Raw genomic sequence first — 26,433 nt, 5'->3', positions numbered from 1 at the left:
ACTTGCAGTCTGCTTGACTACGAAATGTAATTAAATCTCTCTCAGACCCAACTATATTTACCCCTATAAACCTACTTCTCAATAAACTAGAAAAATATGAAAATTATTATACCTTCATCACACACCTGACAGACTTCTGATCTGACATTTTATGGTGTATACACGCAGGAGAGTACAATTTAAAGGAGGCTATTGTAGAAATATTTGTTTATTCAGAATAGGTTGGCATTTATAATTTTAGGAATTGAACGTGTACAAGTATCTTTTTCTAGTTGTAAGGTGATGTAATGATGACTTTTGAACAATTTTTTTTTAAGTGAAGCAAACTTTTTCCTTCCCCTTCCAAAATCAGGACTGAAGCATCAGAATGGCAGAACTATTTATGGAATGTGAAGAAGAAGAGTTGGAGCCTTGGCAGAAAGGGAATAAAGACGATGAAGATGATGATGATGAGCCCATTTTTGTGGGAGAGATAACAAGCTCCAAAACCTCCAGTTATCCAAGTATGACATACACATTTTGTTTTTCAGGATTGATTGAGATTCCAGGCCAGTCCAGTCCTTTTAAGTGAATACAAGTTATTTGTCATAAATGTATGTTCTATGGAATTGAACATAACTTTCTGTTGCTGGGTGAGTGATTGTTCACTCAAGTGAATTATAATTTAAGCAGGTTGAAATCCAATTAGTTCCAAAATGGAATTCTTTCCTTTCAGCATTTTGTACTGGAATGGTAAGCACTATGACAAATCACTTGATGGAATTGTAGAATAAATTCTCCTCCATTATAAAAAAGGCAATAACGTTGGCATTGGGGTCACTTTGTTTTAATTGTAGTTCAATTTAAAATAATTACAGTTGAAGTGTTTATGCTGAGTGATTAAATAACTGCAAAAGGGTGTTGATATTGCATTTTGTCATTTCAAGCTCAAGCATAGCCTAATATTGTAACAATTCAATTTTGCAACAAAGAGGAATTTGTTGTCATAACAAACGCCATTGGAGTTCCATGACATCTTCAAATGAAGGTCATCCCCCCTTTGCATTATTTCTTTAAAGGTGGAGAAAATTGCACATAATCGAATGTTATAACTAAAACTAGATTATTCCGTCTAACTTGAAGAATTGGATGCTATCTAAAAGTGCTTATGTTTTATTAAGTGAAAGTCCATTTGCATCCAGGGCATTGTGTGATGCCATAGAACAAAAAAACAGGTGATTGGATCAAATACATACTGTCTGTTAAACAGACTTTAACTGACTAAATTCAAATCGCATGCAGAAACAAATGGGGGGAAAACGTATAATTAAACAACATAGTTTAAAACTAGACTTTTTTCCTTGTGCAGCTGTCAATTCATTCATTTCCCAATATTAGCTTTTTAATATGTGAAATATTAATGCTTTTTAGTGACAGCATTGTTGCGCCCTTATTCTTGGATAATATTGTCTTTTAGAAGTTGAGCTTGGGGATCCCTGGTTGCATGCATATTTGCAGGGATGTCCACAGAGAAGGTTTAAAAATCAGGCTGCTCAATAGATAGAAAACATCCCCAATCAACAGTTAGCAACTACAAAAAAAAAGATTTCCTTAAATTTAAAAATTCAGGGAAAAACACTAATTGTAGGCATGAGCTTGCTTATTTTATCCTGGAAAGCCATGTACCAACATGCCTGCAGACTGTTAGGAATGAACTTATACTAGGTTCCCTATGGATGCATTGTTTAATTGTTAACTTGGGCTTTCTTGCTGTTATCCACCCCTCCCCGCCCCCAGGAAAACTAAGTTCTGAGCAAATTCAGTTTTCAGTCTGTGACATTTAGGAGGCTAGACTTGCAACTGCAATAAATGAAGTTGGAAGTAAATGCAGTTTGCTCTCACTTCTGAAATCTCCCTTTTCAAAAGAAATAGTCTTGTTTGGTTGTAATAAAGGGGACAAATGGGTAAAGTTTAACCCATTAAGATGGGCTAGTTTCAAGTTGCTATTTGGCATATTCTGAGCAGCAACTGTAATTCCGATTGCCTGGCAGTGGGTATTAAACTAAACAGCATAAGCTGCTGTGTTTCCATTGCTCTTCTTGCATTATCATCCAAGCTTGTTCATCATCTTGAAAACTATAATGAGCTTAAATTCCTAATTCATTCAGTGATTTCAATCACAGTCTTGTTACTTTGTTGACCTTAGTCATTAGCTTGTTATATTCCAATTTCTTGGCCCCCCCAGACCAAACATCAAGCCTTCCAAATGCCAATAATGATATTATTTTTCATGGCATTCAGCCACAATATTATTAATATATAGCCAGAACTGTTCTGGTGTACAGTTTTGGTCTCCTTATTTGAAAAAAGGATACAATTGCACTAGAAGCAGTTCAGAGAAAGTTCAGTCACTCATTCCTGAGTGGCTTATCTGATGGGGAAAGGTTGAACAGGTTGGGCCTATAACCATTGATGTTCAGAAAAGAGAGATGTGATCATATTGAAACATGTAAGCTCCTGAAGGGATTTGATAGAGTAGATATCGGGAGGATGCTTCCATTTCTGGGAGAGATGAGAACGAGGGGACACAGTTCAAGATTGAGGTCTATTGTTTAAGACAGATGAGGAGAAATTTTTTGTAGTTAGCTTGTGGAATTCTCTTACCCGGCAAGCAGTGGAGGCTGAGTCATTGACTTTATCCAAGTCAGCGTTAGACATATTTTGGATTGACAAGGGAGTTGAGGATTGTGTGTGGGGGGGGGGGGAGCGGTTAAGTGGAGTTGAGACCACAACCAGATCAGCTGTCAATGGCGTAGCAGGCTTTCTGAGCTGAGTGGCGTACTCTTGCTCTTAACTCCTATGTAACTGCATCCCTTGTCATTGGCTCTCCCAATCTTATCACAACCTTATCTCTGCCATGGTCCCAGTTGCCTTGTACAACTGCATTAAGACAACATATACCAGTTTGTGGATCCCAAGTTTCTGCCATATTTGGTAGTTTGAACCTCCTAAATCTTGCCTGGTTAGAGGAAAACGAGTAGCATAAAATGTGCAAGAAATAAGAAGCAGGCATAGTAAGAGAACATGTGAAAAACATGCAGAGTACTTGGAAAACTATTGCGAGAACTGCAGAAATGGAATGGAAGTCAGCAACTGAAAAGCATACTAAGAGTTTTAGGGGACATACAGAAGAGAGGAGTTGTTAACAATAAATTCTCTTGGAGATAATTTGGGGCAAAGTTCTCAATATTAGGGAGGACATAAAACATAAGTGAACAAGGAATCTGACACAGTTGGAGGGCAAGTATAGGTGTACATGAAGAATCGTAGAGTGGGAGACAAATAAGAAAGAGATATACCATTGGAGTTCAGTTATGTGTTAATATATAATGTGCCTCATGGTATAATCTTTGTGATTTAAAAAAAAACCCTGTCTATTGAATGCAGGAGATGTATCTGTTCTATGTATAAAATATAGCCTTTTCATGAAATGAGATATTTTTATTGATAAAATGGCAAGTCTGAAGTTTATAATGCTGTAAACTGTTTTGTATTTTGGGAGTAGACGGGAGTAGTACTTGTATAGGTACCGGACCCCCTATCCAACGTTCTAAAATCTACAAGGATTTGAAAACCAGTTGCACTCAAAGCTGGCAACCTGGGTAGAAATTTGAATAAAACCCTTTATTCTTTTTCATGCTTTAGTTATATATTGTAAGTACGTGCTAGGCCTAGGACCCAGGATCCGTAAAGTTCCCAAATCTGGCACATGTCAGGTCCTGAGCTTCCTGGATACAGAGTCCAGTACCTGTATAACAACTTATTTAGAAGCTGCAAGCGTGCACACCACCTCTATTGGGTAACAGGAACTCCCAGTTGGACAATTTATAAGACATTAAGAAAGCTTTGAACATGGTAACACTTGTAATTAAAAGCCAGTGAAATTCAGGGTGGCTTATAGAAATAGATAATAAAGGTCAGACTGGGAGGAGTTGCTGAGTATAGCCTCACAAGAGGTCATTGCTTGAACTCCTATTGCCAATTTACATGATTGATTTGGATGGCAGCAGTAACAGTAAACTCATCACATTTGCAGTTAATACTGAAATAGAGCAATGGAGACAGAGGAAGTAATTTTAGCTGAACGTGTCCAATGGTAAATTGATGAGATCAGATTGCCACCTATATTAACCTCAATGGAGAATCCAAAAGAAATGTGAAATTAAATTTAATACTTACAAATGTGACGTGTTGCACGTTTAGTGAAAAATAGGATATCATTTGGACAGGGAGACTTGAAGTTTGGTTTAGTTTTTCGTCTCCTGTGCCTAATGGCACTTGAGGCAACCAGTTTCTTCTGCGGTTTTCTGTCCTGAATAAGATCTTTGATTCCATTGCAAGTTGTTTCCATGATGGCAGCATCCTTTTCAATAGACTTTGATAGGTTATTCTTTGTCAACTGGAATTTAGTTTATTTTTTCTTCTTTCATGTGATGTGGGCATCACTAGCAAGGCCAGCATTTGTTGCTCTTCCCTAATTGCGCTTGAACTGAGTGGCTTGCTAAGCCATTTCATAGGGCAGTTAAGTCAACTACATTGCTGTGGTTCTGGAGTCACATAGAACCATAGAAAAGTTACAGCACAGAAGGAGGCCATTCGGTCCATCTTGTCCATGCCAGCCTGAGGACACCCAGGTGCCCTTTCTATTCCCACCTTCCTGCTCCCGGCCCATAGCCCTGCAGCTTACAGCACTTAAGGTGCAGATCCAGGTACTTTTTAAAAGAGTTTAAAGTTTCTGCCTCTACCACCATCTTGGGCAGCAAATTCCAGACACCCACTACCCTCTGCGTAAAAAATGTTCTTCCTCTTGTCCCCCCTACACCTTCTGCCACTTATCTTGAATCTATGTCCCCTGGTTCTAGATTTCCCCACCAAGGGAAACAATTTTATCCTTTCCGCTCTATCTATTCCCCTCAATTTTGTGCACCTCACTCAAGTCACCTCTCAGCCTTCTTTGTTCTAAGGAAAATAACCCCAATCTATCCAATCTCTCCTCGTTAGCTACACTTTTCTAACCCTAGCAACATTCTTGAAAACCTCCTCTGCACTCTCTCCAGAGCTATTACATCCTTCCTGTAATGTGGTGACCAGAACTGCACACAATACTCCAGTTGTGGCCTCACCAGTGTTTTATACAATTCCAACATTGTATCCTTATTTTTATTTTCTATACCTCTGCCAATGAAGGAGAGCATTCCATATGCCTTCTTTACAACCTTCTCTACTTGAACTGCTGCCTTCAGGGACCTGTGCACCTGTACGCCAAGATCTCTCACTTCATCTACCCCTCTTATATATTCCCCTTTATTGTGTAATCCCTGTAACTGTTTGACCTCCCTAAATGTATGACCTCTCACTTCTCTATGTTAAAATCCATCTGCCACTTTACCGCCCACTCCACCAACCCATCTATATCGTTTTGGAGATTATGGCTATCCTCTACACTATCTACTACTCGCCCAATCTTTGTGTCATTTCCCAATCGTGCCCCCCACGTTCACGTCCAAATTGTTAATATATAACACAAACAGCAAGGGTCCCAACACCAAGCCCTGTGGAACCCACTTGAGACAACTTTCTATTCGCAAGAGCATCCATCGACCATTAGCCTTTGCTTCCTGTTACAAAGTCAACCTTTTATCCAGTTTGCCACATTACCCTGAATCCCATGGGCTTTTACTTTCCTGACCAATTTGCCATGTGGGGCCTTGCTAAAATCCATGTACACAACATCCACTGCAGTACCTTCATCAATCCTTCTTGTTACTTTCTCAAAGAATTCAAACAAATTTATGAGGCGAGACCTTTTTTTAACAAATCCATGCTGACCATCCCTGACTAGTCCATGCCTTTCCACATGACAGTTAATCCTATCTCTCAGGATTGATTCTACTAATATGCTCACCACCGATGTAAGACTAACTGGCCTATAATTGTTTGACATTTCCTTTGATCCCTTTTTAAACAATGGAACTATGTTTGTATTTCTCCAGTCCTCCGGTACCTCCCCTGTATCTAGTGAAGATTGGAAAATCATCCTCAGAGCATCTGCTATCTCCTCCCTGACTTCCTTCAGCAGCCTTGGAAACAGTCCATCTGGCCCTGGTAACTTATCAACTTTCATGGATTTCAACCCTTCGAGTACTTCCTCTCTTTTTATGACTATCCCGTCCAATATCTCGCAGTGTTTCTCCTGGACTACATCCTCCCTTTCCTTTGTAAACACAGAGACAAAATATTCATTCAAAACCCTTCCCACAGCCTCTACACACAAGTTTCCATCTTCATCTCTGATAAGTCCCACTTTTTCCTTAATTAACCTTTTAGCATTAATGTATTGGTAAAACATCTTTGGGTTATCTTGAACTTTATTTACTAATCTTTTTTCAAGCCCTCTCTTTGATTTCCTTATTTCCTTTTTTACTTTGTCCCTGCACTCCCTATATTTGTCTAGGCTATCTGCAGTGCTTAGTTCTTTGTGCCTGTCGTACGCTTTCTTTTTCTGTTTGATCTTCCACTGTGGTCCTCTAGACAACCAGGAGGGTCTAGATTTGGAAGTACCACTCTTATTTTTGTAGGGAACATGTCTACTTTGTACAATTAGGATCTCGCTTTTTAGCGCTTCCCATTGGTTTTCCACTGTTTTATCCTCCAGCAGTGCTGTCCAGTCCACCTCAGCCAAGTCCCTTCTCATTTTTGCAAAATTTGCCTTCCCTCTGTTCAAGATTTTTACTCCTGCCTTATCTTTGTCCTTTTCCATGGTAATGCTAAATCTAAGTGAATTGTGATCACTGTCCCCGATATGGTCGCCAACTGTCACTTCTACTTGCCCTTCTTCATTCCCCAAGACCAGGTCTAGAATTGCATCTCCTCTCGTTGGGTTTGTCACTAATTGGTTGAAAGGTTTTCCTGGACACACTGCATGAATTTTTCTCCCTCAGTGCCCCTTATATTGTTTGAATCCCAGTTGATATTAGGATAGTTAAAGTCTCCTACTATTATTGCCCTCTTGTTCTTGCAAGCAGAAATTTGCCTACATATTTGTTCTTCTATCTCCCTTTCACTATTTGAGGGTCTGTAGTATACTCCCAGTAGTGTGACTGCCCCTTTTTTATTTCTAAGCTCAATCCATAAAGCCTCGTTTGTTGACCCATTTAGCATATCATCCCTTCTCACAACTGGAATTGATTCTTTAACCATTAGTGCTACCCACCCCCCCATCCTTTTTTATCTCCTACTCTATCGTGTCTGAAGACTCTATAACCAGGGATATTTAGCTGCCAGTTTTGACCCTCCTTTAGCCAGTTCTCCGTTAAAGCAATGACATCCTGCTGCCATGTGTCTACCTGTGCCCTTAACTCATCTACCTTGTTTGTAATACTCCTTGCATTGAAGTATAAACAGTTTAACCACGTCAATTTCCCTTGCTGGACACTTTGTAAACTTTGCTTCACCTGTAACTCCATGTCTATCACAATGTCCCCTAGCTAATGTTCTACCTCCATTTTTCTGATCTGACTCTGACCTATCTGATCCTACTTCTGGGATCCCATCCCCCTGCCACAGGAGTTTAAATACTCCCTAACACAAAAGCAAAAGTCTCCGCAAGGACACTGGTCCCAGCTCTGCCTGGTGCAGCCCATCCGGTTTGTACAGGTCCCACCTTCCCCAGAACCGGTCCCAGTGCCTCAAGAATCTGAATCCCTCCCGGCTACACCATCTCTCCAGCCACGTGTTCATTTGATCTATCCTCTTATTCCTGCTCTGGCTAGCCTGTGGAACTGGGAGTAATCCTGAGATTACTACATTTGAGGTCCTGCATCTTAATTTGTCTCATAACTTCCTATACCAAGCTTGCAGGTCCTCATCCCTTAGTTTACCTATGTCGTTGGTACCAATGTGTACCACGACCACTGGCTGTTTACCTTCCCTCCCCAGAATGTCCTGCAGCCACTCCATGACATCCTGGATCCTGGCACCAGGGAGGCAACATATCATCCTTGATTCACATTTGTGGCCAAAGAAGCGTCCGTCTGTGCCCCTAACAATTGAATCCCCAGTCGCTATAGCCCTGCCACTTGTTTTCCTCCTGCCCTTCTGAGCAGCAGAGTCACCCACAGCGCCGTGAACTTGGCTGTTGCTGCTTTCCCCTGAGAGGCCATCCCCCCAACAGTATCCAAAGCGGTATATCTGTTAGAGAGGGGACCACAGGGGATTCCTGCACTACCTTGCTGAGTCTTTTACTGTTCCTGATGGTCACCCATTCCCTTTCTGCCTGTGTATTCTTCACCTGTGGTGTGACCACCTCGTTAAAAGTGCTTTCCATGACTTGCTCAGCCTTACGGATGCTCCACAATGAGTCCACCTGCAGCTGTAGCTCCAAAATCCGGTTAGCTAGAAACTGCATTTGGACACACCTTCTGCACACATGGTCATCAGGGACGCTTCCAGCATCCCTCATTTCCCACATCCTGCAGGAGGAGCATATCACGGGTCTGAGTTCTCCTGCCATGACGTCCCTCTCGGATAAGCTAGTACGCCCTTAAAAAATACGCTAGCTTGGGGCCTTATTTATGTTAGCAAGGAACCTTGTTTCTTGACTAATTATACTTGTACAGTATTACTCTTTTTTTTTTTAGCTTCCACCTCTGCATTAAGCAATAAATTACTTTTAATAGATTGAGGAAAAAAAAACTCACCAGGATTTACTTCCCAATCAGCTGCTTTTTTTAAAATCTACTTTCAAAAGAGTGTCCCTCGCAGGTCTGGTGCACTCCTGAAGGTACTGCCTCTCTCTCTCTCTCTTTTGGTTTGAGGAGGAGGGAGGGATGGAAACACTACAGCAATGTAATGTTTGGGGCTATACCGTTCTTTGACAGTGGGTCCTCCTCGATCCCCTTCTGAGTTGCGGTGACTCTGCTGACTTCTCCCAGAATGCTGCTCAGTCACTTCTCACTACTGCCCTCTGTTGGATGTAGGCCAGACCAGGTAAGGACGGCAGATTTCCTTCCCTGAAGGACAGTAATGAACCAGTTGGCTTTTTACGACAATCATGTTTTCGTGGTCACCATTACTGAAACTAGCTTTCAATTCCAGATTTTATTAATTTAAGTTAAAATCCACAATCTGCTGTGCTGCAATTTGAATTAGTGTACCCAGAGCATTAGTCTGGGCCTCTGGATTCTAATTCATTGACATCACCATTTTCATGTCTGTGACATCATGTATTTCTGCCATGGAGTAGCTTAAGTATATGGCCAAACCACCATAACCATCTTCTATTTCATTATTAAGCCCATTGTCAGTTGACCTGTGTAGCACAGTGTTTTAGTAACAACCGGCATTTAACATAGTAAAAGGCCCCGAGGTGCTTTGCGACAGTGTTTCACACACAATTTAATATCCAGCCACATAAGATATTAGAACAGATAGTGGAAAGCTTGCTCAGAGGCAGTTTTTCAAGAAGTGGAGGCAAGAGTTACACTGCTTGGGACCTGGATTGTTGAACGCATGGCCAGCAGTTGTGGGGTGAAAGAAATTGAGGATACCCAAGAGTCCTGAATTGGAGGAACACAGTTCTTGGAGGGAATTGCCAAGTTACAGATAGGGAGGGATGAGTGCAAGGAGGGATTTTCAACACAAGGTTGAGAATTTCAAATTTGAGACGTTGCTATTACACAGAACCAATTTAGGTAAGTGAGTTTTGGGGAGATGGTGCCCTCGTGGTAATGTCACTGGACTAGTAATCCAGAGGACCAGACTAATGCCCCAGGGACGTGGGTTTGCCACAGCAGCTGGTAGAATTTAAATTCAGTTAACTAATAAATTCACCAGTAATAAAAGACCTGGAATTGGAAACCTGTTTCAGTAATGGTGCCATGAAATATTCTCAATCATTGTAAAACCCATCTGGTTCATTCATGTCCTTTTAGGAAAGAAAATCTGTCCTAGATTGTGTGACTCCAGACACAGTAATGTGATTGACTTGTAACTGTCCTCTGAAATGGCCAGCAAGCCACTCAGTTCAGGGGCAGCAGGGGATAGGCAACAAATGCTAGCTTTGCCAGTGACGCCCACATACCATGAGGAATAAAAAAGAATGATAGGAGAATGGAACTTGGCTTGAGTTAAATAAGGGACGTGGAGTTTTTTTTGAGCCCAATTTATGAGGGGTGGAAGATTAGAGGCCAGCCAGGAGACTATTAGATTTGTTGAGCCTGGAGGTAACAAGGTATGGGTGAGTGTTTCAGCAGTAGATGGTTTGAGGCAAGGGCAGAATGGGCAATATAATGGAGGTGGAAGTGGTCTTGGTGATAATTTCTCATTGGTTACACAGTTTCCAATGAACTCCCACGGCATGACACTAGGAAGTTCTGAGGAACAAAGGGACCTTGGCGTGTGTGTCATAGATCTCTGAAGGCGGAGTGGCATGTTAGTGGGGTGGTAAAAAAGGCATATGGGACACTTGCCTTTATCAATCGAGGCATAGATTACAAAAGTAGGGAGGTCATATAGGAGTTGCATAGAACCTTGTTGAGGCCACAGCTGGAGGACTGTTTGCAGTTCTGGTCGCCACATTATAGGAAGGATGTGATTGCACTGGATGGGGTGCAGAGGAGATTCACCAGGACTTTGCCTGGGATGAAACATTTAAGTTATGAAGAGAGGTTGGATAGACTTGGATTGTTTTTGTTGGAGTAGAGAAAGCTGAGGGCAACCTGATCGAGTTGTACAAGATTATGAGGGTGGATAGGAAGAAGTTGTTCCCCTTAGTTGAAGGGTTAGTCACAAGGGGACATAAGTTCAAGTTGAGGGGCAGGAAGTTCAGGGGGGATGGTGAGGAAAAACCTTTTTACCCAGAGGGTGATGAAGGTCTGGAATGTGCTGCCTGGGAGGGTGGTGGAGGCAGGTTGCCTCTCATCCTTTAAAAAATACCTGGATGAGCACTTGGCACGTCATAACATTCAAGGCTATGGGCCAAGTGCTGGTAAATGGGATTAAGTAGATAGGTCAGGTGTTTGTCACATGTCGGTGCAGACTGGATGGGCCGAAGGGCCTCTTCTGCACTCTGTTTCTGTGATTTTTCTTAAACAGATCTGATGGAATGCATTTAGCTTCTTGTGCACTTAAGCATTTGCCATATTTATGAGGCATACAGTGGTGCTGGGCTGACTATAGTGTTGTAAAATTTGATTTTAGTGTGTAGATGATTCTTTGTCTTCCCGATAGTTGACAAATGAGAGAGTGACCCACAAGCTTTGCTGAATTTTGCTTTGACTTCTTTAGGGGTCAGGCTGTTAGCAAATATTACACTTCAAAAATAAACTGTCATCAACTCTGTCATAGCCTTCTCTCAGCCACACACATGTCAGTCCTATCCCTATAGTCATAGACATAGATTTAGAGTTCAGGAGTCATAGGTTATCCAAAATAGGCAGTCAAGAATTCATAAGTGATTTTAAGGCATTTTATTAAGAAACAGCAGTTTAGACATGACACACAATCTAAATAAGCAGAAAAAGCATACAACCTGTAACAGGTGAGACCGGTTTATTGGTCCAAGATCAGGCTAATGATGGGGGAAGCAGGAGGATGCTGATTTCCGTGGCTGACAGTGGCGGTCTCCAACACTGGTCCACCTGAAGAAGATCTCTTCCGAATTCATTTTCCCTCCCGAGAGTTCTGTTTATATACCTTATTTTTGGAAGGCTTATACCAATCATTTATTCAGTTGTCCATTGTCAAGAAATAGATAGTCAAGGTAATCCCTCCTCTTTCAGTTGGAAGCCCATGAAGTCATCTTGTGACTCATCGCTTGCTAGGATGTTCTGTTTAACCTTCAGGCAGTTGGTTGACGTATGGGTGATGGAGTCACCTTCCATCTCCTCTTGCACCCCATTCAGGATTAGAAAGTCTTGTTTCAGTCCCTGTGCTGCAAACTTGCTCTTGGCAGAGAGAACGGCTTTCATTGTCTTGTGTTTGTCAGCCTAGGAAGCTGCTTGGGGAGCTTTGTTTGTTTTATTTTAATTAAAAAAAATTTATAATTGTTCATGGGATCTGGGCGTTGCTGGCGAGGCAAGCATTTATTGCCCATCAGTAATTGCCCTTGAGAACTGAGTGGCTTGCTAGGACATTTCAGAGGGCATTTAAGAGTCAAACACATTGCAGTGGGTCTGAAGTCACATATAGGCCAGACCAGGTAAGGAGAGCAGATTTCCTTCCCTAAAGGACATGAGTGAACCAGATGGATTTTCATGACAATCGACAACGGTTTCATGGTCATTGTTAGTCTTTTAATTCTAGATTTTTTTATTGAATTCAAATTTCACCATCTGCCAGAGAATTATCCTTAGCTTCTGGAGTACTAGTCCAGTGACAATATCAATAAGCCATCGCTTCCCCATAAAAGAGAAAAATATTCCCATAATGAATAAATTTCTCGTCGCTCTGTTATATGGCGGTTTCTTAAGAGTACTGAGACAAAACCACACTTGCTCACAAAAAATCTTTTAATTCTATCCAATTTAGTACCCACTTTGGCTAAATCTAAGTCTCACAGCTCTCCTCTTGCTCAAATAATACTGTACTTTCAGTAACAGCCATTGCTTTTTTCATCACAATGTCTATGACATGACAGAAGCGAAGTGGGGATTGTATGCAGCCTTGGCTGACATCAGATGCAATTTTAAACCATTGTGCCTCTCGCCTCTGCCCTGATGCAGCATGCAGACTCATCATACAAAGCTTCAATCAGATTAACGAGCTTTACTGGAATTCCATAGTGTCTCATCATCCAGATGGCTTCTCTGTGGACACGATCAACCATTTTGTAAAATCAATGAAGTTAAAGCATCTCCCGTTGGCATTGTAAGCTTTTCACAAAAACTATTCTCGTGGTAGAACTATGATCTGAATGCAACCTACTGGATTGAAATCCGGCTAGTTTTTCCCTGAGTGAATGTCGAGTAGTTTTTATCCAATTCAAAATAATAGTGGGTAGTTTACTGGGTACAGATAAAATGCTTTCATAAATCAATTGGCTCTCCATTTTTAGAGATTTTTGCAATTGACATCTCCTGTGTTTAGGACAGATCTTCTTAAGCCATTCTATACAACTTGAACATAAGTCTCCAGCTTTTATCATTTTGTCATATGTGATATTTAGGGATATCAGAGTAACTGTAGAATCATCACTTGCGACAGGAGTCTGCAGTGCTTTACACACTTTGTTGTGAGCTAGTTCCTCTAGAGCTGTGCATTCTCAGGCCCCAAGCTACGTAAAATCATGTTTTTTGCCCTCTACACTGCACTCACTACCATGGAGTAAAATCTAAGCCACAAAAGAGTAGATGGAAATCTGGGAATTAAGACAGTGACCAGATCCTACACTGTGTTTACATTAAGTCAAATGTACCACACTCCATATAAGCTGAGTAGATTCTTCCTTCTCTGTCTGATGAATGGTGGTGAGGGTTTAGCCAGAATGACACCCATGTACTCACCATGTGGTCCTGTCACTAAATCCAAATCCATTTTGGGATGCCAATTAAGTCGTAACCAGCATTAATGCTGCCCGTAGATTCATGCCCCTATCTATCTGAGCTCCAGAAGCTAAAAGAAGTATCACTGTTAGAACCACAAGGGTATATTTCCTTACTTGGACCAGGTTCAATGCATCCAACCACAAATATGGAGGATAAACACGTCAGAGCCTATAATATAGTTAGCTGGGGAGAGTTACCTCTCTAGTCTAGACCACCTTAGGCATTAGCAAAGCAGATACCCTTTCATATGTTGTGCAACATGTTCCTGCAGTGGGAGGTACAGGTTAGTGATAATGAGAATACATGTCATCTTGGAACGCCACTGTACAAAAAAAGTGATGCATCCTAAAAGCACCCCAACCTGTAGTGGCTGCCTGTGTTCCTTACATGTCTGCTTTGGACTTGAATGTTGGTTACTGAATAAATATGTAGATTTAGGCCACCAGAAGCCAGATTATGACATTCTTCTGTTATTATATGATAACACATTGTAATATAGCATAATCCTCTTTCACCAAAAGAAACACCACAGAAAATAGAGTAATGCAGGATGATATCCAACAGTGGATCATCAAGTAATGCTGCTATCATCGTGAAATAGCATATCATCCAACTCAGTAAGTCATGCCACGAGGGATCAGAGTACATCCTTTTAAATGTTAATATAATATAATCACGAAGCCCACAATTAAAAATGAATTAATAGAAAAATGTTCACATTGATCAAAATTCTAGTTTTGTTTAACAATATGTGTGTTGGAATTGACTGACTTCTTTCTGGCAACACTACCTTATCTATTGATATATTTTTAGATGACAACTTTCTTCTTAATTGGGTTATACATTGGGAATGGGAGAGGTTATGGGCTGGTGCTTAGGATGGGAATTCCCTGTCAGCACATGGCTGATGGATGGTCAGCACTCCTGGTGTCACTTTTTTTTTCTTGCCCCAAACTCTTGGGCCACTGGAGTTTTCTCCGTTTTGTCACATTTTCCATGCTTTACCTGCTGTAACTATTTAGATATCACCCACTTTCTTTTATCCTCCCTATTGCCTTTCCCTGATTATTGCTCATTGAGCTGTTCATCTGTAACATCCCATGGTTGTGATGGAAGGTCCTTGACCTGAAGCATTAACTCTGTCTCTCCCTTTCTGTAGGTGGCGCTTGACTTGCTGAGTGCTTTCAGAAATTTGTTTTTATTTCAGATTTTAGCATTTGTAGTATTTTGCTGTTTACATACAAGAGATTTGTCATAAGATGCACAAATTTGAGAATTGTAATATCAATTACAGTAAATTAGGACTAGATGACATAGCTGCTCCCACCTATATTAATTTCATTATCAATGTTCTTTGTTTTGCTGTTTCCTTTTGGGGAAGGAGAAAGAGTTAGAATTAAAACCTAAAATGCTGATTAGGCCTGGGAACATTGTTCTTCCCACATATTCATCTACCCTTAGTGATATTTTATTTTGGCAGCTTGAGATTGAAGCTGTTCTGACAAAATGTGATTTCCAGCTCACTCTGTAGCTGTATGATTTTTCTGTGCTGTGTCGGCCCTGTTGTGAAGTAAACTCTCTTGTAAAATAGATTTCCTATGGGGACAGATTCAGAGTCAGTGAACTGTAAAGAAAATGTTTGATGCATTGCCAAAATGATAACATTTCTATGTTATCAGGGCAAAATTTGACATCAGTCTACACAGAGCTTTACTATTTCCACAGGTACAAAATACAGAATTTCCCTGAGGAAATTGCTAGTAGTATAAGTGAGGCCCCTCTGGGAGTTTTGACATGCTGGGTTAAAGCAGCCCTGCCACATTAAAGATCAAAGCAAGTTATGAGCTGAAGTTGGCATTTCATTCAGATTGACAAAATTAATTCTTGGGCAGCTACACTTCTGTATAAAATCTTGAATGACCAATTTCTGTCAACATTAGCGCCATTTCAGCTCACCTGGCATATGGATTTTTTATTAAATAAAAGTATCGTCCAACTCCAGTCTTTTGCCTTCATTGCAATTGATGTCCTTACTGCTGTTTGTGTTGCAGAATTATCATCAAGATTTAATAAATATATAATGGTGGGCATTTGAGATTTTCTTTGTCCACTTGGTTAAAAAAAAAAGTAGAAAGTCAAATTTACAATGCATTTGTCCTTGCAAATGTGGTTTGTTCCTTGTGAAAACATTTCGAACTATCAAATATCAGGGTAAAGCACTTTGCAGGTCCGAACATGGGGAACAAGTTGAAGTAATGAGTATGAGTATCACAACATCGAAGATTTATTGCATTAAATTTATGGATGGGGCATTAGAGATTTAGATTTATTATGTAAACAGTTGAATATTGTGATGGAAGTGCTGAAGATGAGTCGTAATCAGCCAGTTGGATTGACTCAACAAATTCACCTTTTGACTTGTGGTATTCTGCAAGTTTGTTTTCGCCTAGCTGAAAATTCATTGCTCCCCACACTTGACTCCTTGATGTCAAATTTGGGACAGTGCCTTTTTCCTGCCTATAAGCATTGAATACTCACTACTGTGAACCCGCCTATCTAGGCTTTTATTTTTCATGTTTCCCAGGTGTCACAGTTGTTGATGATGACCCTGCAGAAATATCATACTTTTTCAAGGCAAGCATATAAAAGAAAGGGGAACTGTGTGGGTTAGGTGGTAATCAATACCATGTTTCCCAGAATAGAGAGAATAAACGTATAGAATAAATCAATTGGGCAAAAAGCAAAGAAGAGCATTAAGTGTACCCGCCATGGACACGTGAGGAATTTTATACTGCTCAGAATATATCCCAAGCTGGCCTGTGGTTATACAATGCACCCTTTAGCACCAATTCCTAGAATGGATTATCTATTTAAAGAAGTTCAGTGTAGTATTAGATTCAAGGCAGAGGCTCATAATGACTCCAAAAAGTCTGAGGGTTTGGAGAGCTTTATAATTCGGCAAAGGATGACCAAAAATTTGATGAATAGAAAGGAGTATATGGGTTTGAAGTAGCAAGATGGTTAAAAACTTAAAAAGTTATGTAAGAAGGAAGAGATTACTCAAATGTGGGCCCCTTAGAAGTCAAGACACAGCAGATTATAATGGGGAGTAAATAAATGGCAGAGGCATAAAACAAATACTGAGATCTGTCTTCACGTTAGAAAACCACAAAGGAATCTGGAATTAGAGGTGAACCAAGGGTCAAGGAAAAATGAGGAACTTGAAGATATTTTTATTAATAAAGCATTGGTACTGGAGATATTAATGGTACTTAAAGTTGGCAAATCTCCTGGGTTTGATGGCCTGCATCTTGGGGTTCGATGAGAGATAGCCATAGACATAGTGGATGCATTGGTTTTGATTTTGAACCTGCTGGATTCGAGGACAGTCTCCATGATTGTAAGGTAACAGACATACCCCTCTTATTCAAGAAATGATGCAGAGAGAAAACATAACTATAGACCAGTAAGCCTGACAATATTAACAGGGAAAGCGGTTAGAACTGATAATGAGGGATATTATAGGAGGGACTTGGATAATCATAATATGATTAGGCAGAGCAAAAATGGTGTTGTGGAAGAGAAGTCCCATTGGACAAATCTCAGAGTTTTTGTGGTTGTAACAAGTTTGCCTCAGCCATTTACAATCTAGATCAGTGACTTGGGTGAAGGGACCAACTGTAAGCGTACAAGTTTGCTGATTATATGAAGATAGGTGGGAAAATAGGCTGTGAGGACAATGCAGAGAGTCTGCACAGGGATTTTGATGGGTTAATTAAGTGGGCAGAAACGTGGCAGATGGAATATAATATAGACAAGTGTGTAGTTATCCAGTTAGGAAGGAAATATAGAGAAGTAAAATGTTGTGATATGGTGAGACACTCGGAAACGTTGGTCTTTGGAGGGACCAGAGGGTACTTGTACACAAATCACAGAAGGTTAACATTTTGGGTATGTCAAGCGATTTGAAAAGCATGGGGTATGTTCGCCATTTATTAGAAAGGGATTGGAGTATAAGACCGATGAAATCTTAGTGAGACCGCTCCTGGAGTACTGTGCACAGTTTTGTTCTCCTTACCTTAGGATAGGATAAGATATATTTGGATCAAATACAACAAATGTTCATCTAGACTCATTGGGGGCTTGAGGGGTCCCTATGAGGAGACATTTTTCAGTGGACGAGGCTTCAATTCCGTAGAATTTAGATGATTGCAAGATAGTTTCATTGAAGCACTCCAGATTTCTTAAGTAACTTGAAAGGGAACTTCGGACCAGGAGGGAGTAGGCCATTTGGCCCATCGAGCCTGCTCCAACATTCAGTTAGATCATGGCTGATCATCCTGAACACCACTTTCCCATGCTATCCCCACATCCCTTGATATCATTAGTATCCAGAAATCTATCGATTTCTGTCTTGACTATGCTCAATGACTGAGCTTCCACAGCCCTCTGCGGTAGAGAATTCCAAAGATTTACCACCTTCTTGAGTGAAGAAATTCCTCCTCATCTTGGTCTTAAAAGGCCAGCCTCTTATTCTGAGACTCACCAGTCAGAGGAAACATCTTGCACACATCCACCCTGTCATGCCCTGTAAGAATTCTGTAAGTTTCCATGAGGTCATCTCTCATTCTTCTAAACCCTAGAGAACGCATGCCCAGTTTCGTCAATCCCTCCTCATCAGACCATCCTGCCACCCCAGGGATTAGTCTGGTGAACCTCTGTTGCACTACATCAGTGGCAAGTACATCTTCCTTAGATAAGGAGACCAGAACTGTACACAGTATTCCAGGTGTGGTCTCACCAAGTCTCTTTACATTTGCAGCAAGACACCTTTACTCCTGTACTCAATTACTCTTGCAATAAAGACCAATTGGCCTTCCTAATTGCTTGCTGCACCTGTGTGCGGGCTTTGAGTGACTTATGAACAAGGACACCCAGGTCCCTTTAGACATCAAGACTTCCCAATCTCTCATCATTTAAGAAATACTCTGCCTTTCTCTTTTTTTTATGAAAGTGGATAACTTTACACAGGTTAACATTATATTCCACCTGCTATGTTTTTGCCTATTCACTTACCCTGTCCAGGACCCCTTAAAGCCTCCTTGCATCCTCCTCGCAACTTTGATTCCACCCAGTTTGGTGTCATTAGCAAATTTAGAAATATTAAATTTGGTCCAAATAATTTATTTGGATTGTGAACAGCTGTGGCCCTGATCCTTGGGGTCCCCCACAAGTAACAGTCTGCTATCCTGAGAATGATCTGTTTATTCCTACTGTTTTGTCTGTCAGCCAGTTCTCAATCCATGCCACTATATCACTCCAATCCCATGTGCTGTCATTTTGTTTACTAACTTCCTGTGTGTGATCTCATCAAAAGCCTTCTGAAAATCCAAATACACCACGTCCCCTGGCTCTTTATCCAGGCTACAATTGGGTTGTTCAGTTACAAATGCTTCTTTCCAGTCTGCAGCAATTTTTCCAGAATCTTTAGAATTTTGAGCTATAACCGTCAATGCATCCACTATCTTTATAGCCACCTCCTTCAACACTCTGAGATATAGCTCATTGGGTCCAGGAGATTTATCAATCTTCAATCCAGTCAATTTTTTGAGCACTGCCTCTTTATTAATACTAATTTCTTTTAGTTCATCATTTTCAGAAACCTCTTGCTTCCCTTGTATTTCTGGGAGATTTCCTGTATCTTCCTCTGAAGACAGACACTTAGTAATTGTTTAGCTCCTCTGGATTTCCCTATTCTCCATTAGAAATACTCCTGTTGCTGCCCCACATGGACCCACATATGTCCTTGCTAACTTTTTTTCCTTTTCACATACCGAAAGAAACTTTTATGGTCTGCTGGCTTGCATTTATATCTGCTTTTCCCTTTCTTTATCAGTTTGTTGGGCCTCCTTTGGATTCTAAATTGCTCCCAATCCTCGGGCTTATCACTTTTTATGGCAACCTTATAAGCCACTTCCTTTGATATAATACAATCTTTAATTTTTCTTAGCCACAGTTGATTTACCTTTTTGGGTTTTTGTGTCTTAGAGGAATTTGCATTTGTTGTTGACCATGTAACACTCCTTTAAATACCAACCACTGTCTGTCTACTGTCATCTTTTGTGTATTTTCCCAATCCACCATAGCCAGCTTGCCCCTCATACCTTCATTGTTCCATTGTTCAGATTTAAGACTCTAGTTTCAGAATGAACTATATCACTTTCAAACTGTATGTAAAATTCTATCATATTATGGTCACTATTTCCTGAAGGCTGCTTTATAGCAAGGTTATTAATTAGTCCTTTCTTATTACTAAATCTAAAATAGCCCGATCCCTAGTTGGTTCTTCAAAGTGGTCCAGAAATCCATCTTGTACACCTTACAGAAATTCAGCCTCCACAGCATTAGGGCTAATTAGGTTTACCCAATCTATATGTAAATCGAAGTCTCCCATTATTACTTCATTACTGATGTTACATGCAGCTCCAATTTCCTGATTTATACTTTGCTCAACGTTATCACTACAGTTTGGCCTTTTAACAACTCGTACTAATGTTTGATGCCCTTTGCTGTTTCTTAGCTCCACCCAAACTGACTGTTGATCCTTCATTCTAAGGTTCTGTCTCACTAATGTACTGATCTCGTACCTTATTCATCACATCACACGGCCCCACCTCCTTTTCCCTCCTTCCTAAATGTCGACTATCCTAGAATATTCAGTTCCCAGTCTCGATCACCCTGTAACCACATCTCTGTAATGGCAATTAAATCTTACCCATTTACCTCTATTTGCGCCTTCAAATCATCTACCTTGTTGTGAATGCTGTGTGTATTCAGATAGAGTGCCCTTAACTTGGTCTTTTTAACATTATTCTGCAATCTGATCTTATTTGATGCTTCTAATTTCACTTAGTACTCTTTTACTTCCTGACACCAGTTTTGCTTCTCTCCAGATTCCCAAAGTATTCCCAATCTAGATTAAACCCTTCCCAACAGCACGAGCGAATTTCCTTGCAAAGGAGAGACTGTGGTATAGTGGTATTGTCACTGGACTAGTAATCCAGAGACCTAGGGTAATGCTCTGGGGACCCAGGTTCGAATCCCACCATGCCAGTTGGTGAAATTTGAATTCTATAAAAACCTGGAATGGAGATTCTAATGATGATGAATGAAACAATTGTCGACTGTCGTAAAACCCCATCTGGGAAGGAAATCTGCCGACCTGACCTGGTCTGGCCCACAGGTGATTCCAGACCCATGGATTGACTCTAAAAACCATCCTCAACGATGGGGGAAATCGTTGCAAACGATGAGGCGTTTGCAACAACCTTCAGCCAGAAGTGCTGACTCGGCGATCCATCTCTGCCTCTGCTGGAGGTCCCCAGTATCACATGTGTCAGTCTTCACCCAATTTGATTCACTCCACATGATATCAAAAAATGGCTGAAGGCACTGTATAGTGCAAAAGCTCCTGACAATATTCTGGCAAAGTGCTGAAGACTTGAGCTCCAAACTTGCTGTGCCCTGAGCCGGACTGTTTCAATACAGCTACAACACTGCCAGGTAAATGCCAATGTGGAAAATTGCCCAGGTATGTTCTGTACCCAAAAAGCAGGACAAATTCAACCTGGCCAATTACTGCCCCATCGGTCTACTCTCAATCATCAGTAAAATGATGGAAGGTCATCAAAAGTGCTATCAAGTAACACTTGCTTAGCAATAACCTGCTCACTGATGTTCAGTTTGGGTTCTGCCAGGGCCACTCAGCCCCTGACCTCATTATAGCTTTGGTTCAAACATGGGCAAAAGAGCTGAATTCCCGAGGTGGGGTGAGAGTTACTGCCCTTGACATCAAGGCAGCATTTGACAGAGCGTGGCATCAAGGAGCCTGAGCAAAACTGGAGTCAGTGAGAGTCGGGGGTAAAAACTCTCCATTGGTTACGTCCGAACAAGGAGCAGGAGTAGGCTATTCAGCCCTTCGAGCCTGCTCCGTCATTTAATAAGATCATGGCTGATCTAATAGTAATCTGAAATCTGCATCCCACCCATTGCTGATAACCTATCACCCCCTTGCTTACCCCTGCCTTAAAAAATGCAAAGACTCTGCTTCACCACCTTTTTCAGGAAGAGAGTTCCAAAGACTCAACCCTCAGAAAAAATTTTGCCACCTCTCTGTTTTAAATGGGCGACCCCTTATTTTTAAACAGTGACCCCCTAGTTCTAGATTATTCCACAAGAGGAAACACCCTCTCCACATTCACCCTGTCAAGACCCCTCAGGATCTTAAATGTTTCAATCAAGTTGCCTCTTAATCTTCTAGTTTGTCCACTGTTTCCTCCTAAGACAATCCAATTCCAGGTATTAGTCTGGTAAAACTTCGCTGAACTGCTGCCAACGCATTTACATCCATCCTTAAATAAGGTTCCCAATACTGTACACATTACTCCAAATGTGGTCCCATTGGTGCCCTGTACAACAGAAGCATAACATCCCTACTTTTGTATTCAATTCCCTTCACAATAAATGATAACATTCTATGAGCTTTATTAATTACTTGCGGTACTTGCACACTAACCTTTTGTGATTCATGCACTTGGACACCCAGGCCCCTCTGCACCTCAGAGCTCTGCAAACTCTCACCATTTAGAAAACTATGGTCCTATTCTTCCTGTTAAAATGGACAATTTCACATTTTCCCACATTATACTCCATCGGCCAGATCTTTGTCCACTCCATTTTACTTAATCTACCTGTAGATAGGTTGAGTCATAACTAGCACAAAGAAAGATGGCTGTGACTGTTGGAGGTCAATCTTCTCGGTTCCAGGACATTACTTCAGGAATTCCTCAGGTTAGTGTCTCAAACCCAAGGATCTTCAGCTGCTACATCAGTGGACCTTCCTTCCATCATAAGGTCAGAAGTGGGGATGTTTGCTGTTGATCGCACAGTGCTCAGCAACATTCGTGACTGCTCAGATACTAAAGCAGTCCGTGTCCAAATGAAGCAAGACCTGGACAGTGTCCATGCTTGGACTGACAAGTGGCAAGTTGTATTCGCTCCACACAAGTGCCAGCAAGAGAGAATCTAACCTTTGCCCCTTGACATTCAATGGCATTGTCATCGCTCAATTCCCCCACTATCAACATCCTGGGGGTTACCATTGACCAGAAACTGAATTGGACTAGTTATATTAATACTGGCTACAAGAGCAGGTCAGAGGCTAGGAATCCTGCAACAATAACTCACCTCCTGACTCCCCAAAACCTGTCCACAATCTACAAGGCACAAGTCAGGAATGGGATGGAATGCTCTCCACTTGCCTGGATGAGTGCAGCTCCAACAACACTCAAGAAGCTTGACAGCATCCAGGACAAAGCAGCCTGTTTGATTGGCACCCCATCCGCAAACATTCACACTCTCCAACACCGATGTACACTAGCAACTGTGTAGACCATCTGCAACATGCACTGCAGCAATTCACCAAGGCTCCTTAGACAGTACCTTCCAAACCCATGACCACTATCACCTAGAAGGACAAGGGCACCAAACAGATGGAAGCAGCACCACCACCTGGAAGTTCCCCTCCAAACCACTCACCATCCTGACTTGGAAATATATCGCCGTTCCTTCATTGTTGCTAGATCAAAATCCTGAAGCTCCCTCCCTAACAGCACTGTTGGTGTATCATCAGCACATGGACTACAGTGGTTCAAGAAGGCCACTTACTGCCACCTTGTCAAGGCCAGTTAGGGATGGACAATAAATGTTGGCCTAGCCAGCAATGTCCACATTACCATGAATGAATTTTTTTTAAAAAAGGCAGTCCTGGTCCTGCTAAGGTGCAATCTGTCCATCTTGTACAAGCCCTAACTGCCCCAGAACTGGTCCTGATGCCTTAGAAACCTGATGCTTCCCATTGGCATCAATTCTCCAGCCATGTGTTCAATTGCTCACTCTTCCTATTCCTATGCTCACTACCACTGGGAAGTCATCCTGAGGTTACCGCATTTGAAGACCTGGTTTTTAATTTTTTTCCTCACTCCTTGAAATCTGCCTTCAGGACCTCATCCCTCTTTCTACCTATGTCATTGGACCACGACCTCTGGCTGTTCACGCTCCCCAGAATAATGTTCTTTAGCCACTTGGTGACATCCTTCTCCCTGACACCATGGAGACAACATAGCATCCTGGATTCACACCTACTGCCTGTTTTCCAATCCCACCCCCCCCCCCACCCCCCCAACTAACAAATCCTTTATTACTCTTGTTCTTCCACTCTTCTTCCCCTCCTGTGCAGCTGAGCCACCTAAGATGCCACGGGCTTGGATCTTGCTGTACTCCTCTGAAAAGCCCTCACCAATCTCCAAAATGGAAAACCGGCTAGCGAGCAAGATTGACTCGGGTCACTCCTGCACGACCTGCCTGATTCTCTTATTCTGCCTGACGGTCACCCATTGCCTCTCTGCCTGCATGCTCTAACCTATGGTGTGACCACCTCCCTACCGTGCTATCCATGTAGTTCTCTGCCTCACGGATGCACCATAGCAACTCCAGCCATCATTGGAGTTGCAAAATGCAGAGCTCAAGCTTCTGCAGCCGGTGACACTTCCTGCAGATGTTCTTGTCTAGGACGTGTGGCGTGTCCATTCCTTTCTACGCGCCACGGATGCACGTTTCACATGGCTGAGCCTCCCTGCCATACCGTAACTTTACAATATTTATTCTAAGTAGATTAAGGCGAATAATTTACCAATGAGTCAACAATCACTGTCTTCCCCTGTACTGAACCAAATATTGGAGGCTGAAAAAGGTAGAGGGTGAAAAAGTGCACCCTTCCTCTCTTCACCAAACTCCCTCACTCATCAAGTGCTCAGCTTCTCATTCTGTGAAGTTGTGCTCAGTCAAGGGCAGGTAATAAAAACAAAGTGCTGGAAATAGCTTGCAGATCTAGCAGCATCTGTTGAGACAGAAAAACAGAGTTAAAGTTTCAAGTCAAAAATGACTTTTTCATAGTTCTGAAGAAGAGTCATATTCTACTCACAACATTAACTCTGTTTTACTCTCCACAGATACTGCCAGACCCGAGTATTTCCAGCACTTTGTTCTTGTTTCAAATTTCTAGCATCTGCAGTATTTTGCTTTTATCAACAGGGTAATTGCTTGGGAGGCTGCTTCTCCCAACTGGAGAATCTGGGAATCAGTGCTGGGACTTCAACTATTTACGTTTTATATCAATGATTTGGATAAGGGACTGAATGTATAGCTGCTATATTTTGCTGATGACACAAAGTTGTCAAGAGGACATAAGGGGTCTGCAAAGGGATATAGGTTAAGTGAGCAGGTAAACATTTGGGAGGAGGATGATGATGGGAAAATGTGAGCTTGTCCACTTTGGCAGAAAGAATAGACGTGCAACATACTGTCTAAATGGAGATAGAGGTATCAGGGCATCCTGATAAATGAATTGCAACATGTTAGTATGCAGGTACAGCAAGTGATTAGGAAGGCAAATGGAATGTAGTTATTTATTGCAAGGGGAATGGAATATACAAGTGGGCATGTTTTGCTACATTTGTGCAGGGCAGTGGTGAGGCCACATCTAGAGTACAGTGTATAGTTTTGGTGGTCTTATTTAACAAAGGACATAACTGCATTACAAACAGTGCAGAGAAGATTCACTCAACTGACTTCTGGGATCGGGGGTTATCTCATGAGGAAAGGTTGGACAGTTTTGGCCTTTCCTTGTTGAAGTTTAGAAGAATGAAGTTATCTTATTAAAACATATAAGATCCTGAGGGACTTGACAGAATAGATGCACCCTTTTGGGAAAGACCAGAACTAGGGCCCACAGTTTAAAAATATGGGGTCTCCCATTTAAAATGGAGCTGAGAATTTTTTTCTGAGAGTCATAAGTTTGCGGAACACTCTTCCCTAGAGAGTGGTCGAAGCAGGTTCATTGAATATTTTTAAAGCAAAGGTAGATAGGTTCTTGACTAACAAGGGGGTAGACAGGATAGTGGTGTTGAGGCCACAATCAGCCATGACCTTATTGAATGGTGGAGCAAGCTTGAGGGACCACATGGCCTACTCCTCCTAATTCCTATGTTCGTATGTAATCTAGAACTAGAAGTCACAGTCGTAGGATAAAGGGTCGGCCATTTGGAACTGAGATGAGCAATTTCTTTACTCAGAGGACATTTGATTTTCTCTACCCCAGATGGCTTTGCATGCTCTGTTGTGCATTCAAGACCGAGATCGATAGATTTCTGGATACTAAAGGAATTAAGGGATATGTTGATAGTGCAGGAAGGTGGACTTGAGGTAAGCGATCAACCATGATCGTATTTAGTGGTAAGAGTATGCTCCAAGGGCTGAGTGGCCTACTCCCAGTTTCTATTTAATTTCTTAAAGCAAAGTGACTCCAAGGCATTAAGCATCATGGTGCCAGACTGGCTGGATTTCCACATAACCAATTACAGTTTGGGTGGTGGTGGGGAAGAGAGAGACCAATATAGAAAGCCATGATGTTATATTCCCCTTATTTACTGGGTATCTTACTGAAACTCAGAGTTAACTTAAACAGTCAGCAACTCTAAACCTGAGATCACTTACAGTGAGTGATGGTCACCATCATTGCATAAATGCATGTCCTCTTAATTTGATCATGAAATGCTAAATTTATCTTGGGGGTTCATGACACATACCCATAAAGAATGGCTGCAATGTTTAGAAGAAGATAGTTGAGCATAGTGAGCTCAAGAAATCCAGGCATGGGCCCACTTCAGAATGTGTCTATTCACTTGCAGTTGGAAATGGGATTCTCTCAAGTCCTTGATTCAAAGATTTCACA

The 26,433-nt window shown here is 41.5% G+C and overlaps 1 protein-coding gene across 6 annotated transcripts in view; it reads left to right on the top strand.

Moving 5' to 3' along the window:
* Positions 1-26,433, top strand: part of LOC121270033 (zinc finger protein 280D-like) — a 105,320-nt gene that overhangs the window by 17,082 nt on the left and 61,805 nt on the right. For 4 of the 6 annotated variants that reach the window (XM_041175338.1, XM_041175339.1, XM_041175343.1 and 1 more), the window contains one exon: positions 353-503. In XM_041175338.1, the coding sequence (XP_041031272.1) occupies positions 368-503 (136 nt within the window). In that variant the 5' untranslated portion in view covers positions 353-367. Of the gene's footprint in view, positions 1-352; positions 504-580; positions 633-26,433 lie in introns of those variants that run through there. The other 2 variants (XM_041175341.1, XM_041175340.1) reach the window with 2 other exon arrangements.

The sequence above is a fragment of the Carcharodon carcharias genome, chromosome 26, assembly GCF_017639515.1.
Source record: "Carcharodon carcharias isolate sCarCar2 chromosome 26, sCarCar2.pri, whole genome shotgun sequence".
Lineage (NCBI taxonomy): Eukaryota > Metazoa > Chordata > Chondrichthyes > Lamniformes > Lamnidae > Carcharodon > Carcharodon carcharias.
The sequence above is the reverse complement of the archived record's forward strand: the minus strand, read 5'-3'. Positions and strand labels throughout refer to the sequence as shown.